This window comes from Tachypleus tridentatus, chromosome 11, assembly GCF_004210375.1.
Source record: "Tachypleus tridentatus isolate NWPU-2018 chromosome 11, ASM421037v1, whole genome shotgun sequence".
Classification (NCBI taxonomy): domain Eukaryota; kingdom Metazoa; phylum Arthropoda; class Merostomata; order Xiphosura; family Limulidae; genus Tachypleus; species Tachypleus tridentatus.
Window position 1 is genome coordinate 90,152,835 of NC_134835.1, and position 15,447 is coordinate 90,168,281.

Genomic DNA, 15,447 nt, shown 5'->3' on the forward strand with positions numbered 1-15,447 from the left:
TAACACATGACAATAACTGAACAATAACTGAAAGTTATAATTAAACTTTAAAGTTCTAAATCATCATGGTGTGAAATATTGAATATGTATTGGATGTTTGGACGTCAAGATTCTCATGGATGCCAAAAATACTAAGGGCATGGCCTAGCGCGTTAAGGCGTGCGCTTCGTAATCTGAGGGTCGCGGGTTCGCGCCTGAGTCGCGCCAAACATGCTCGCCCTCCCAGCCGTGGAGGCGTTATGTTACGGTCAGTCCCACTTTTCGTTGGTAAAAGAGTAGCCCAAGGGGGGGGGGTGATGACTAGCTGCCTTCCCTCTAGTCTTACACTGCTAAATTAGGGACAGCTAGCGTAGGTAGTCTTTGAGCACTTTGCGCGAAATTCAAAAAACAAAAACAAACAATTTTATCTGCATGTAATAGTTTTCTATATCCAAGTTATAACTTTTATAAAGTCTATATTTCTTTGCACTAAAAGAAATATATGAAGCCGTAATTCACAGACTGAATTAAGCTACTGTTCAAGGCTGCAGTTCACAGTCAATAAAACATTTTTATTCAAGGAAATTTAACTATCTAAAAATAATTCGAATATTTCTTGTCCTACTTATTTAAAAGTGTTTCAGTAAGCGAGCAATAAAAAAGAATTACATTAAGTAGTATCCTTTGATAGTAACATAGTCGGCCTTTATAATATAGTTACAAGTGAATTATGCTTTAGCTTCTCGCTTTGTGTGAGGGTTCTCTGAATGTCAGTTTTTAATGGTTATGTAAAGCTAGAATTCCTTTTTTTTTCTCCGCAAATATGTGTTAAAAATTGCGGTTGAATTCAGCATAATCTGCTTCAAACCTCCACGTGGTGTTGTTAATGCAGAGCATTTTTAAAAAATAACATTTTGAGAACCTTATAAATATCAATCAATATTTTACGTTTTATGAAAACTGTATGCCTGCTACGTGCATCAAATGTTTTTATTAACGAACTGCAAGATGTTTTGACAATTAATTATAACGAAGCGTATTTCACAATGTTTACTACCATTGGCGACCTTGACTCAAGATCATTAGGCTCATATTGCCTTTTATCAAAGTTGATGGTGTTACATTACAGTATATTTGCAGCTTGTTTTAAATATTCATGCGTTTTTCTTATTCTTCTTTTTCATAACATAAATTTATAAAAAGTTATAATTTTCTTCATAATATATTTCTCATATGATATATGAGTATCATGCACACAGTCAGAAAAATCTAAGAGTTTTACTAGGAATTATCTGTAGCTTCTTGCTTTTTTGAAGATGGCTTACCAACTCAAAACGAGTACGTTCTTTTGGGCCTAAGACGACTCGAGATAAAACGAAGAAACTGAACGAAAATATTGTTAGTAATTATGACGTGTAATGTTAATATGGCTCCCACTGGTGATTTCTGTGGGGAATGGAACAGGACATACCTTGGGCTCGATTTTAGTACTCAACAGGTAAAGTCGTACATATAACGCCAACTACGGGTGTTCTGTTTGTCTTGCTAATTAAATTTTCCAACTGAAAACCAAAGTTTACATTGAATGTTAGCCCTAACTTTTAAGATTAAAGCACTGAATACGAAGCAAGGTAAAAATTTACGCCCAGTTACCGATCATTGATACTGATACTAGTCTCGTAATGACAAAAGCATTAAAAGTTTAAGGTAATATCTGGCATTTCATACCAGTGTAAACCATTTATATTAAATATTTACTTTAGTTAGAAAACCAGTTTATTACTATTATATATATATATATAATTTCGACAATATCTACATTTCTAATCCAATCTAAAAATAAATAACGCTGTCATTGATTTTGTTAACTCAAGCTAGTGAGTAGTGTGTTATAAAAGTTGTACTTTTATTGTATACTTCTAATACCACTTTTAACTTCAATATAAGTCATTGTTCAATTTTTGGTGGTAAACAGTGCGACTTGGTATTTCATGAAGCCTTCATCAGCACACCTGGCTTTCACACAATGATTTTTATGCTCTAACATGACTCATAATTATTTAATTGCATGCATATACTATTACTGTTAATATTATCATAATTAGTACTGTACGAGGCCTACGTTTAGTCTTATATTTTAGGTAATGCTAATAGAATAATGCAACGTTATATTCTACAGGTACAGAAGAGATGCATAGCACATCTTACTGTTAGTTAATAATAATGATAAATATTGTAGAGTTAGAATAAAAGAGATGCTTTTAAATGTATAATAGCATCATGTATATAATTTCACTTCACTGATAGTGTAACAAAATTGTAGTGAGTATACATTATAAGTTGTAGTTTGTTAATGTGGGAATGCCAATGTGTGTTGAGTGTTCAGTTGTGTTGTATTAATAGGTTTGGCCACAAGTTTTATTAAATTGGGTAAATGTTGGAACAGGACTTGGGGTTCCCAGCTTGGGACTTGAGTCTTTTAAGCTCAGGTGTACAGCATTGGCTTAACACGTTAGCTCCCAAACCTATTTTACTGATACTTTCGATGGTCCCACTAGTCATTTTACGGTTAAATTTTTTTAAGAAGAGTGTATATGTAGCTGTTGTGTCACAGCCAATAAGTGGCCATTTAAAAAGAAAAGAGCACAACTCATCAATGGGTTATCTGGGTCTTACTGGAAAACTATTGTCCCACCGGTGGGTTGTGTGGGAGCCGACGTGTTTGTGAAAGTCAAGTATCCTGAGTTCGAATATAGTTTATTATTATCCTTACTCATTGAGAAAGTAACTGAGCAATCTAATCAGTCTTTAGAATAAAGTGTTTGACAAGTATTGTTCTGTTTATATTCTCAGAAATTATTAGTAAAAAGAATCTAATTATCAGTATACTGATGAAGTAAACAAAACACTTTCATAAACCAGTTTTAGGTCAAGAGTCTCTAACCATTGAATAATATTTAAAATTAATCAGATTTGTCTTACGTGTGTGTGTGTATTATAGTTAAAATAGCTAATTTTAATTTTCTATAATATATCTGTTGTAAAGTATATTTGGGTAATTTTTCATAATTTACATGGAGGTTTTCTACATGTAGTTATGACACTGTTACTGGATATTGAAAAGTTGTAAACATATGCTAATCTTTTTGGCTAGCTAAGGATTACACATGATAGAGGCTATTTTCAGAAAGCTGTTGTCATTTTTGCTCTGCATGTGTCCACTCCTTGGAATGAGGCAAGCCTGTCTTAAGGGGTGACACAGATATTTATACAAATAGTTATGATTTGGAAGTGTTTCTGTTTTTTTTTAATATATTATGTAGAATAGCTGGTAACATAAGTAACTTTTGGATTATGAGATACTGCACTTGAACATTTTGACTGACAGTACAGTATAGAATAATTATTGCTGGACTTCTGTGTAGACACGTTTAGAAATCTTTTCTCTTCATCCTAACAGCCAGAGCAGTAGAAGTAGAAATTAAAAAACTGGTCATTATGGTAAATACATAATACTGTCATTGAAAATAAAGATTTTCTTTCTTTGTTAATTTATTTCTTGATGTCCATGTTTAAGTTGATTTATTTTTCTGCATAGCATTTCCAGAATTTGTGTTTTGTTGTTACTTTAAACTTATCTGTTTGATATTGATGTATCTCAGTTTATTATGTTCATGGTAAAACTGTAGAAAAATATTTTGCACAAATTATAACTTTTTGAAGTAGGATATGAATATGGTTTCAGAAATCTTCTAATGAAATTTTTAACACATTTTAACTAAATAACTAGTTAATACACATATCCAATGTTGCTTTTATCTCACATTTATATAATTTTTTTTTTTTGAAACTATACTTACATGCTATTTCAGTTGAAGGCTGTTGTGGTCAATGAAAACTTGGAAGTAAAACATGAGGTGACAGTTCATTTTGACTCAGAATTACCTGAATTTAGGTTAGTGTTTAATATGCCTAAACCTTGTACAATGGTAAAATCTTTGTTTTTGTGGGTTCCTTGTTTATGCTAGTTTCTTGTTGTCATCTAAAATAATGAAAGTTATTTTTGTAGTATATTGAACTGGGGAAATCTGTTTGTAAATGTCTTTAATAATTGCAATTCATCTATTTGAGGTAATATATTACAGAGTGTTAAATTTTACATATAGAACCCTGTAGGATTCTTTTTATGAGATGCTTGGTTTGTAATAATTGGATTTTGAAGTTTAATACTAAACAGTTTAAAAAGTATACATATATTATTTTCCTCAGAACCCATGGTGGTGTTCAGAAGGTTGACAATATAACTATAACAGCCCCATCCATTATGTGGGTTAAGGCTCTGGACCTTGTAATGGAAAAGCTTAAAGTTACAGGATTAGACTTATCTACTGTTGCTGCAATTTCTGGAGCAGGACAGGTAGTATGGTTCATACTCATAGCAATTGAAGCAGTCATTATGAAATACAGAATCATAAAACTTTAAGCAATAGTTGTATGTCTGAGACTACAAACAACAAGTAGATCAACCTTTCAGTATATTTTGATCTTTTGTGACAGAATGTTGCCCAAGTTTAAAAAGAAAGTAATGCAATTGAAAAATATTCCTCTTCACATTGTAGTTTGTGTGTGAACCCAAAATTTTAAACTTTCACTTATTGCAATATTTTTAGACCACAGTTTGGATGCACTTCACTGACTCTCTCTCTAACCTTAATTAGTGTATCTTCTACATACTACCATTTAATTATTGAAATAACTTGGAACATGTGCATAGCTTAAGTTTATAAAACTTTAAAAACCAACAACAAAACTTTGTTGTTTGACTTGTGGGAAAATGTCTGACTGAAGGTATTTATGGCCTAAATTTCGTTTGTACTCTGTTATACTGATGTTGTTTAATGAACATTAAACCTACAACTAGTATTTATGATCTATAAGTAAGGTACAATAAATTTTTCATTTACTGCTATTTTTATTTTGATTAGGTGTACTTTCACAGGGCTCCCAGAATTGTTCTGTTTCAAGAGTAAAGAAAAACAAAATTAAGAGTAACAAATATTTTTATTTCTTGCTTTTAAAGATTATACGTCATGTTGTGTAGCCTACAGAGTGTATAATTCTTGTGAGTTATGGCATGCAGGTGTTTTACTGATATCAGTAAAATACAAATTACAATGTTAAGTGTCCATTATGTGGCATCATTTTAAGTATAGTGGCTGACAGACAGACAACACACTACTGTATAAATAACAGTATTTAATACTGTTATTTTCCCTTGAGGTAGCCTTTGGCTCCTTTCAAGGAAATAACAGTATTGATTAGAGTGTTTAATATATCTACTCTTATTGTTTTAAAAGTTTTGTTATTATGCTTATATTATAGAGACATTTTTTGCATTGTTAACTCGTATATTAATTTAGGACTAATATAAATTTCCTAAGTAGGTTGAAACTTGTGAAATATTATTGGGTTTACAGTAGAAGGAATATGTTAACAATGAAACTAGCTAACTGATGAAGCAATGCATTTTAATCTTTATAAGTAATAATGTAAGAGCAGTATATTTAATTAGTAATACTTATTACAGGGTTGATTATCTTGTCCTGACAAAAGTTAATATTAATTTTTCAAGCTAAAATAAAACAACTCTGTTGTTTTGAAATGTGGAAAAAGATGCATTTGTTACTCTCTTTTTAGTACTAGTTAAAAAGGGTCTTTCATATTAATATGACTATTATTGATTACTTAACTTATAGCAGTAATAATTTAGTAAACATCAGTATCACCCAATAGCCTATTTATAATATTTTTGTATATTTTCAGCAACATGGAAGTGTTTATTGGAGGAAAGGAGCACAAACAATTTTGAGAAATCTTCACCCAGATAAGTTTCTTCATGAACAGTTACAGGTAAGTGTAAAAAATAAAACAAAATACTTAAAACTGTGATGATAATCACCCAATTTATCAGTATCTTAGTAAGAAAAAAACTCATTACATGGTGTATCGATTTTTGTATTGATAATTACTAAAAGGTTAAGTCAGTAGTAAGAAGTTAAGAATTGGTATATTTTTTAGGGAAGGTAGTACTTACTGTTTTATTATCAAATATTGCAAGCCCTAACATTTGTAGTTCATAAATACCCTATCTTAATTATGATCTTTTTGATTATCTTACTGTTGAACAGAAGTTATTAATAATTATATATATATTCTGTTGCATATAAAAACATATGATTAACTGAGCATTGTACTAAATTGTTATATTTTAGAGCTGCTTCAGTGTAAGAGATTCTCCTGTTTGGATGGATAGCAGCACAACTACACAGTGCATGGCACTGGAAAAAGCTTTAGGGGGTGCTCAAAGGTTGGCAGAATTAACAGGGTGTAGGGCTTATGAAAGGTATACAGGAAACCAAATAGCAAAAGTGTTTGAAACCAAGCCTGAAGCATACAAGAATACTGAGGTGTGTTTTTCAAGTTTTGATGTTTTTTTTTACTATTGAAATGAAAAGTAACTCTTGTTTTCAACGAAGATAGTAAAATGTGTCCCAATAATTATGGGCCCATTAATCTTAAATAAGTTGTGAGAAAAGGTTTGAAAAGTCTGATAGAAGATTCTTTGCAAAGTTATTTTATAAATTTAGAATTTTATAGGATACCCAACATGGTTTCACTAAAGGAAAATTATGCTTTACAAATCTTTTTACATTCTTTGAAAATGTTACTGCTTATGTAGATGAGGTTAAGGGTGTAGATTTGGTGTATCTAAATTTTCAGACAACATTTGACAAGGAATCACATAAAAGGCTTCTAAAAAATTGTATCTGTAGATGCACAGGATAGGTTAGCAAATTGGATAGGAGAGTGGCTGGATTGAAGAAAGCAGAGGATTGTTACAAGTGGAGTCAAGTCAAACTTGATTAATCTTATGAGGGGGGTAATTCAGTGGTCAGTTTTAGGATCTCTGCTATTTTTAATTTACATCAATGACATAGGTGAAAGAATGGTCAATAAATTACTTAAATTTGCTTGTGATATTAAGGTCTTGGGTGTTGCTCGCTGTGAAAAGAATGCTGTTTACAAAAGGATTAAAATCATTTAGTGAGTTAGGCAAATAAATGACAAATTGGTTTTAATTATGCTGTTTTCATAATATTAATTATAAGTATAATTTAGATGGGAATACCTTTAGGAATATTATGAAAGAAAGGGATCTTGGTGTGGTGGTTGACCATTCTCTTAAGCCATTCAAGCAGTGTGTTATTAGTACTGGTAGAGCAAATAGGATTTTAGGTTTTATCTGCTGTAGTATTGAATACAAGTGTAAAGAGGTTATAATTTCATTGTATAGGACACACTTGGAGTATTGTGTTCAGTCTTGGGCTTCTGACTTAAGGAGTGGCACTGAATTATTGGAAAAGGTTTAGAGGAGGGTTACTAGAATTGTATCTGGGATAGAAGGGTTGTCACACAAAGAGAGCTTTAAATCTCAAAATTTTTTTCTTGAAAAAAAGAAGAGTTAAAGTTAAGGGGGATGTGATTGAGGTGTTTAAGATTGTAAATCAAATTGGTGATAAATAATTTTTCATCATACTTAATGGTGAGAATAGTAGGACTGGCAAACAGGTATATAAATTTTGGCAGAGTAGGAACCATCTTCAGGTCAGACTATTATTTTTTTACAGGGTGGTTGGTCTTTGGAATGTATTGCTTTCACATTTTGTGGAGGCAATAAATCTGAGTTTAAGAGAGAGCTTGATAAGTATATGGATAATTAGGAGTACCTTTAAGATTTTATTTTGTGTTTTTTTTAAATTTATCAGTTAATTGTTTTATTTTAGTTTAGAGGATGAGACAGCTGAGATGGATCAGTAGGACCCATGTTGTACAAAAACATTGTTTTGTTACTGAGTTGCAATTTTTAAAAGACTCTTTATTCCCCTAATTATATTGGACTGATCTGCTTATTACTGCAGTAACAACTTTATCTTGGTCTCTACAAGGTGCTTGAATAGTTTGATAGTAATTCATGCATCCTAAAATGTGCAAAAAAGTTGATTCATACTTGTTGGAAGAAGAAAATGGTGGCAAATACAATTCTTGAAGTTCATGATGTCAAGAAAACCCACTTGTAGAGAAAAATATATATGTAAAAACGGCTCATTTGGGTTGAGAAAATTTTTTTACGTTGAGGAGCGAACAATGTTTCAACCTTTTTCAGTCATCATCAGGTTCACAAAGAAAGGAAGAGGTAACTGACCAGAAGCTGACCACATGTTTGAAAAGGGGTTGTGTAACTGAGTGTTGGAATGTAGAGGGCATGCTTAGATGTTTAAATATATAATTTTACATTGTTATTTTATTATTATTATTATTTATTATATTATTTTTAATATAATTTTACATTATTATTTTATTATCATTATTATATTATTTTTAATATAGGTATAAAGGTGTTCCTCTGTATTGGTTTATTTTGGGCTTGAGTTGTTGTATAAGTAAGGCTTCATATAAAATATAATGTTCAGGTTCACTCTGGATGTCCTCCAGTGGCTCAGTGGTATGTCATGCGGACTTACAACACTAAAAATCGTGTTTCGATACCCATGGTGGACAAAGCACAGATAGCCCATTGAGTAGCTTTGTGCTTAATTTAAAACAACAACAACATCACTCTGGTATTTACCTTTCTGATGAACTACAGAACCTATCTTTTGTGACAAGAACATTTTTCACTCTTTTTATAACACCTTGCATTGTTAGGAAAATACAAGTGGGGTGAAGTGTCATGTGTTCATTTTCTCCATACTTTTTCCTTAGCTATCAGTATTATAAAGGAGTGTGTAACAATTCATAGGACCACCTTTTATGCTTACAATCATTTACTGTCAATTTGTACTCTTAAGTACTACTAAAAATGCACTTTCCTGTTTGCCTCTGAAATGAACAGCATTGGGATGGATATACAGTTACCACATGATGTTTGCTATGATACATTTGCGTGGTAAGGTTTGAATATAATTCAGTCTTGATAAGTCAACTGTATCACAGCCTAATGTATGATGTACCTAGCAATCCTATTTAATTATTATTTTTCTTGATCAGTTAACAGTGGTTAGCAGCTACATTTTCTTCCAGTAGACATTTACCACAAATAGTTTTGAATAGTAAGTCATAGAAATGGTCTTTATTAGTGAAATGACTGCTGTCCAAGCACCCACTATTATTCTTCTCCTCTAGTTTTACAGATCTTTGCTCTTTCTCACTGCTCTGGTGGCTAAGTGCAATACAATTGTGTTTATTTCTGCATTTATAAGTCTTAAGCTACTTCTTGACATATATGATCAGAATATTTTTTGCATATAAGTTATTTAGAGCATTTATCAAATAAGTCCAGGAGAACTTCCTTTCCCAAAAAAAAGTGCCCAATCAGTGTACACCAGTTACAAAAATAAATCAGTATTATAAAAGAAGTGGGAACATGTTCTGTTTTCATACATACTGAAAATGTTTTTTATTGATCAATCCAAAATACAAGTTACATAATCACAAGTTGTAAACTCTATTAAAGTACATATTTGACAATTACTTTTATTTTCGTTAATAATTGAAAAGCAAGAATCTTTCAGTTTGTCTTTCATTGGATATATAATGTTTTTTTTATAAAACTGGAATAAATGATGTTATAGAGATATAACTAAAATATTTGATATGTGTTTTGGACAGTGTAGTAGCTATGACAATATTCTAATAAATTTCATTTTTAAGGTTTTATTCAGTAGTGGGACCTATTTCTAATATTAAAAATAGTTAGTTGAAATTATTACCTTCATGTATGTAAACATAGAAAGATTAAATATTTCAAGCAGTAATAGTACAACAGTAAATGCTGTAATTTATATATGTATTTCAGTGTAAGTTAAGTACACATGCTTATAAAGCACATATGACTCACAAAAACAGTATTAACATAGTACTAGCCATACAACTATAGATTAGAGTTCAAACTTTTAAGTATGATTTAATATTCTTTTTTTATTACCTAATGTGCTCCATTATTTTCAATGAAGTGATGTAAATTCATTTTGTTAAAATGTATTATAACATTAGAAGTACTTTGTTTCTAATTCAGTGTTTCTTAACTTTTTTGTTTATTTATCATGTATTTATCTTTTACAGAGAATTTCGTTGATCAGTAGTTTTGCAGCATCTCTCTTCCTTGGTGACTTTGCAGCTATTGATTTTAGTGATGGTTCTGGGATGAACTTACTTGATATAAGAAGGAAAGATTGGGCTGACGAGTGTTTAAACGTAAAACCTGTGTTGTTTCTTTTCTCTGTACTGTTCAACAACACTTAATTAGTTTGGTGTTTAATGTTTCATAGGCATGGTAGAAATTGCTATTGTTAGAAAGTACTGAAATTGCAATTAGAATTAGAAATATGAGATGTCTAGGATAACAAGGGCATTTGAATATTGATTTTCCAGAATCATTAATGAAAGATAAACAAACAGATGCAAGTATTTATTTAACATAACAAAAATGAAATAAACTGATGTGTGTCACGTGTTGATGTGTGTATCATTGTATTAAAAAAGGAGGTGTTCTATTTTAGCACCTTCTGAGCTGGAATTAACATTGTTATTGCATAAAACAACCACTGAATTATATAATAGAAACTGTGTTACAACTTTAGGCTAATTCTAGTAATACAGGGAAACAAAGTAGTTTTATTTTGATATTTATGGTTTCTTTTACCACTTAAAAATAATGTGTGCCAAATATTATAAAGACAAGTACTATTACTTTTTAAGATTTAAATAGTTTGTATTTTGAGAAAGACATTTGGATCTTTGAAACTCAGGAAAAGTTTATAATTCAATTGTTCCTAAATAGTACACGAGTGGGCAGAAGTCGTATTTATGTAGAATTCTGAGTTATATGTGCAGGAAATGTTAATAAAATACAAATAAGTAACAGAACTGTGCTTTTGAAATGAAGGCACAAGAAAGACGTACTGGTTAAGCTTACCAAATGGTTTTACTTAATGTAATGTGAAGAAACATTCTATTGCTCCAAGCTTCCTATTTTCTTTAAAATAAAGCAAAAAAAATCCCTCAAATCAAATTAGTTTTTTCTTGCATCATGTCCTCCAGTTTAAAAATTATAGGGTTTTGTCACCAATAAACTAATGATATATGTAAATAGACTTCACGTTTACTTACTTCTGAAAAGTAAAGCATTACAGAGGTTACCACAGATGAATCGGTGTTGTTAACTCAATAATACTATAGTATCTGATTAGTCTTTCTAATTTTATTGCTGTTCATTCCCTACTGGTTTTCAGTCTTTGTATGGTAACTTCTGAGTATTGAAAGATGTATTTATAAAATAAATTGATGCTACATGAAGAATGTCTAAAATATTAGTATGTGTTTGCTCAATAAATAAAATGAGTTAGGGTTAATTGTTTCCCTTAATTAGTTACAAAGCATTTCGACAACTGCATGGATAGAAAGACAACACTTAAGGCTTCAACAGTTTCTAAACATGCTTATGAACATGTAAAGCAGTTAATAAATTGTTTGTAATAACACATATTGTTGCACAAAGTAACTTGCCATTGACTTAATCTTTTGGTTTTTTAAATGTTCAACAATGCATAAACTTAATGTATAGCTTTAAAGATAACCAGCATGATATATACCAGTGGTTCTCTTACCCCCAGTTGTTTCTAATATGTATTTCTTGATATTTAGTGTTTAATAGAACTGATGCAAGTATTTATTTAACCTAACAGAAATGAAATAAGCTGATATGTGTCACATGTTTTATCATCACTTTAGTAAAACTGCTTCTTGTTTGAATGTGCGAGTACTGACTGTATTGGTTTTAGTATAGTCTCTCTATTGATTGCAGTAAATAATTTTTGCATTAACATTTTTTTCAAATCTCCTACAAGAATTCTTAGGATATGTTCCACACCCTTCAATTTGAAAACCACTGCCATATATCACTGTGTATGTGTAGTGTTCAGATTTTAGTCAGTAGATGCTATAGGCAATGCATTACTGTTTGTATGCTACCCCAGTTGATCTACTATAATGCAACATTGGAAATTAAATATTTTGATGCAATATTAATTTTAGCAGGTTATAGCTAAAATAAAAAGAGACCAAGCAATCATGTATTAAATAGTATTTAAAGGCTATCACAACTTTAGATAGGTATCATTAAATAGATAGCATTCAAATTGTCACAGAGTTTGAGTACTTTTATATGAGGTCTTAAGGTGTATGTGCAGTATTACTATAATTTTATATTTGAACAAATACTAATTGGACTCTTCAAAGTTCTTGTGAAAATTTTAGTATAATTGTTTCACATTTTAGGCATGTGCACCTGAACTGAGAGAGAAGTTAGGAAAACCTGTTCCATCCTATACAGTTTTGGTAAGCTTATTTTATCAGAACATTTCATACATCTTCATTTGACAGTTTTACATAAGCCAAGTATGATGATTTAATAAACAAGAAAAAGTTATACGAGTTTTATGAGATATGAGGAGTGTAGGACATTTCATTATGGACTGCTTATGGCATGGGCTTTGTTATGGCATTAAAATTACCATCACATCGTTACAAAACATTTTGTTAGAAGCAACTTTCGTAATTGGTGAATTTTGTTTCTAGATTCACTATTACCTAATTCAAGTACTGGAGGACGCCACCTCGTCCCTTTCTTGTTATTAAAGATGTTTCGAATTCAACCCACAGTATGTTAAATTACTATAAATGTTGTTGTGGACCTAAATAACTTCCATAATTTGTATTTTATGTAATATTGTTCATGACACTCCTAACCTTCTGTAGGATGCTGTAATACAGGTTTTAGACACCCTCTCACACTTATAGCATTATGTGTTTTTTAATGTTCTCCAAATGAATGTACAGTTTGTTTTATTAGCAAGTTTTATTATTATCACTAATTAATTTTATATTTAAAAAAAACTACCCAAGGCCTGGCACAGTCAGGTGGTTAGGGTACTTGACCCATAATCTGAGGGTCTCAGCCATAAGGGCTAATGTGATGGTCAGTCCCAATATTTGTTAGTAAAAGAGTAGCCCAAGAGTTGGCAGTGGGTGGTGATGACTAGCTGCCTTCCCTTTAGTCTTACACTGCTATATTAGGGAAGGCTAGTGCAGATAGCCCTTGAGGAGCTTTGCACGAAATTCAAAACAAACCAAACAAAAAAATCTACCTGTCAGAGTCATTACTTGTAACAAAAACTGCCATGTTACAAAAATGATGCAACATGAATGCACTCATCACAAGTTATCCTAGTAACAATGTGGTGGTAATAGAATGTCTAGTAGCCAGATGTTTGTAACAAAATACAACTGTATGAAAGGGAAATCCTTCAATTTATATATATATATATATAAAGGAAATTAACTGGATTCTTTTCTGTAGCATAAATTCATATTTCATATTTCGTCTTACTTTTTGCTGAAATTATTTACCTAATTTTAGTTGTTGAAGCATATAAAAAGTTTCTAGTTTGTCTTTTTAGGGAAATATTTCTCCTTATTATGTGGAAAGATATGGCTTCAATGGGGAATGCAAAGTTGTTGGATTTACAGGAGATAATCCTGGTAAGTTTATTAAATAGTTATATCTTCAGGATAGGCAAAGTAGGAAGAATATATAAAGATTTTTACAAATATATTCATCATAGTTAGTTTTGAATTGCAAAACTATAACAAATGGTGTACTAAATACACAATGTGGTGTTTTATGCATTTACAAATTAATTAATGAAAAACATTTACAGAAATTAAAATGAGATAATTCATACTGAGATCATAAAAGAAAAATTATTAATTACTTGAAAAATTGTGAGCATGGCATGGTAATTGCATGTCCTTTTACAATAAACATGACTGTAAAACTTAGTTTATAACTCAAACTTTTATATTATATATATTATCTAAATTTTAATTTCTAAAATAAATGGAAAAAGTCTGTGTGAAGTTAAACTTCTGGCTTCAATTTCTTGCTTTCAGAATTATCAACGTCAAAAATAGACTGCTAACACCTATGTCTTATTAGTTAGAAAATCAAGTAAATTATAATAGTTTTGGAACATTCTGTTCTAGTACTTGAAATATTTGTTTTAAAATGCATACTTGAAAGCTATGTAAGTTTTTCTGGATAACTAACATCGCGGGAAAAAGTAATAGAGTTACTTAATCACAGCAGTTGAATGTAAGTGGATCTCAGTGCCTAAAGCAGATGCTCTATTTTTTGTCTTTTATGTATATTTTTTAAGAAAAATAACTAAAATGTGAAAATTAAAATATTTTGAGGTTAGGTAACAAAAACAAAATAATTTACATTTTATGAGCTTGTCAACTTGAGCTTGAACTGCCTATAAGTTGATTGGTATGTTTATCTGTGTGATGAAATAGTTATGGTCTTTCAATGAGATTTATTGTTTTTGTGGAGTAATAAACAGCTTTTTTAGAGCAACTTCCAACAATATTGTGAAAACAAATGTGAGAAGATTAACATTTGAAACTTTGAAGATAACTTGATTTAATAACAAATGATGCATTCAAAGAAGAAGAAAAAAAGGTATTACCAATTTGTAATAATCTAAATAAAATAATACCCTGTGTTTCCTGAATGTAACTTTGTCAGTTCAGTATTTCGCTATTAGAGCTTCATCAGGAGCTGTTGATTTCCTACCATTATTATACTATTCTAGTTCATTCTGCATTATGTTGATGCTTAACTTTTTTTTATACTTAATGGTGAGTATGGTAGGATTAGGAGACACTTCAGCTATGACAGTTCTGTTTTTCTAACAGGTTGTTGGCCTTTGTTTTTAAGAGAAAGCTTGGTAACTGTATAAGTGATAAGGGTTGGCTTTGAGGTTTTGTTAGTTTTTTAGTTATTTTATGTTGGTTTTTGTTTAGTTTAGAGGATGGGACACATTTATATTATGAACTTTTTTTTCTTTCTCTCTCTGGACACACACATAAATGTATGCATCTGTCTGTGTGTGTGTGTATATATATATGTGTGTGTGTGTGTACATAAGGTTTTATATGTCAATCTACTTGTATTTTTAAGGTGTTTTATAATTTTGTATACATATATAGAAATAATCTTTTTTAATCTGTGCATTACAGGTTTCATTAAAATATAATACGAGTTTTTCAAACAAGATTATGTAATAAACAGTATTAAAATATGTTAAAAAATGAGTAGATTTTATGATTTTCATGTATTACTTCAGAAAGAGATAAATATTGAAAATGTTAAATCAATACATTGTGTTCTGAATTATTTTTATTATTTATATTGTCTATTTATTTCAATTTCATTTTAATGTATATTAATACTCTATCTTATGCTATTTGCAGCCCATTTTAGCCTCTATGTTAATTTTGAAACTT

General features: G+C 30.5%; 1 protein-coding gene across 8 annotated transcripts in view; it reads left to right on the top strand.

The window, feature by feature from the left end:
- The first annotated feature begins 1,031 nt into the window (after positions 1 to 1,031).
- Positions 1,032 to 15,447, top strand: part of LOC143232738 (xylulose kinase) — a 44,231-nt gene continuing 29,815 nt past the window's right edge. For 4 of the 8 annotated variants that reach the window (XR_013017710.1, XM_076468521.1, XM_076468523.1 and 1 more), the window contains exons 1-8: positions 1,032 to 1,477; positions 3,852 to 3,934; positions 4,249 to 4,396; positions 5,803 to 5,889; positions 6,252 to 6,446; positions 10,162 to 10,293; positions 12,376 to 12,435; positions 13,557 to 13,638. Coding sequence is in view for 6 of the 8 variants with exons in the window: in XM_076468521.1 (XP_076324636.1) it covers positions 1,388 to 1,477; positions 3,852 to 3,934; positions 4,249 to 4,396; positions 5,803 to 5,889; positions 6,252 to 6,446; positions 10,162 to 10,293; positions 12,376 to 12,435; positions 13,557 to 13,638 (877 nt within the window). In the remaining 2 variants the exon portion in view is untranslated. Of the gene's footprint in view, positions 1,687 to 3,851; positions 3,935 to 4,248; positions 4,397 to 5,802; positions 5,890 to 6,251; positions 6,447 to 10,161; positions 10,294 to 12,375; positions 12,436 to 13,556; positions 13,639 to 15,447 lie in introns of all 8 variants that reach the window. The other 4 variants (XR_013017711.1, XM_076468526.1, XM_076468524.1 and 1 more) reach the window with 4 other exon arrangements.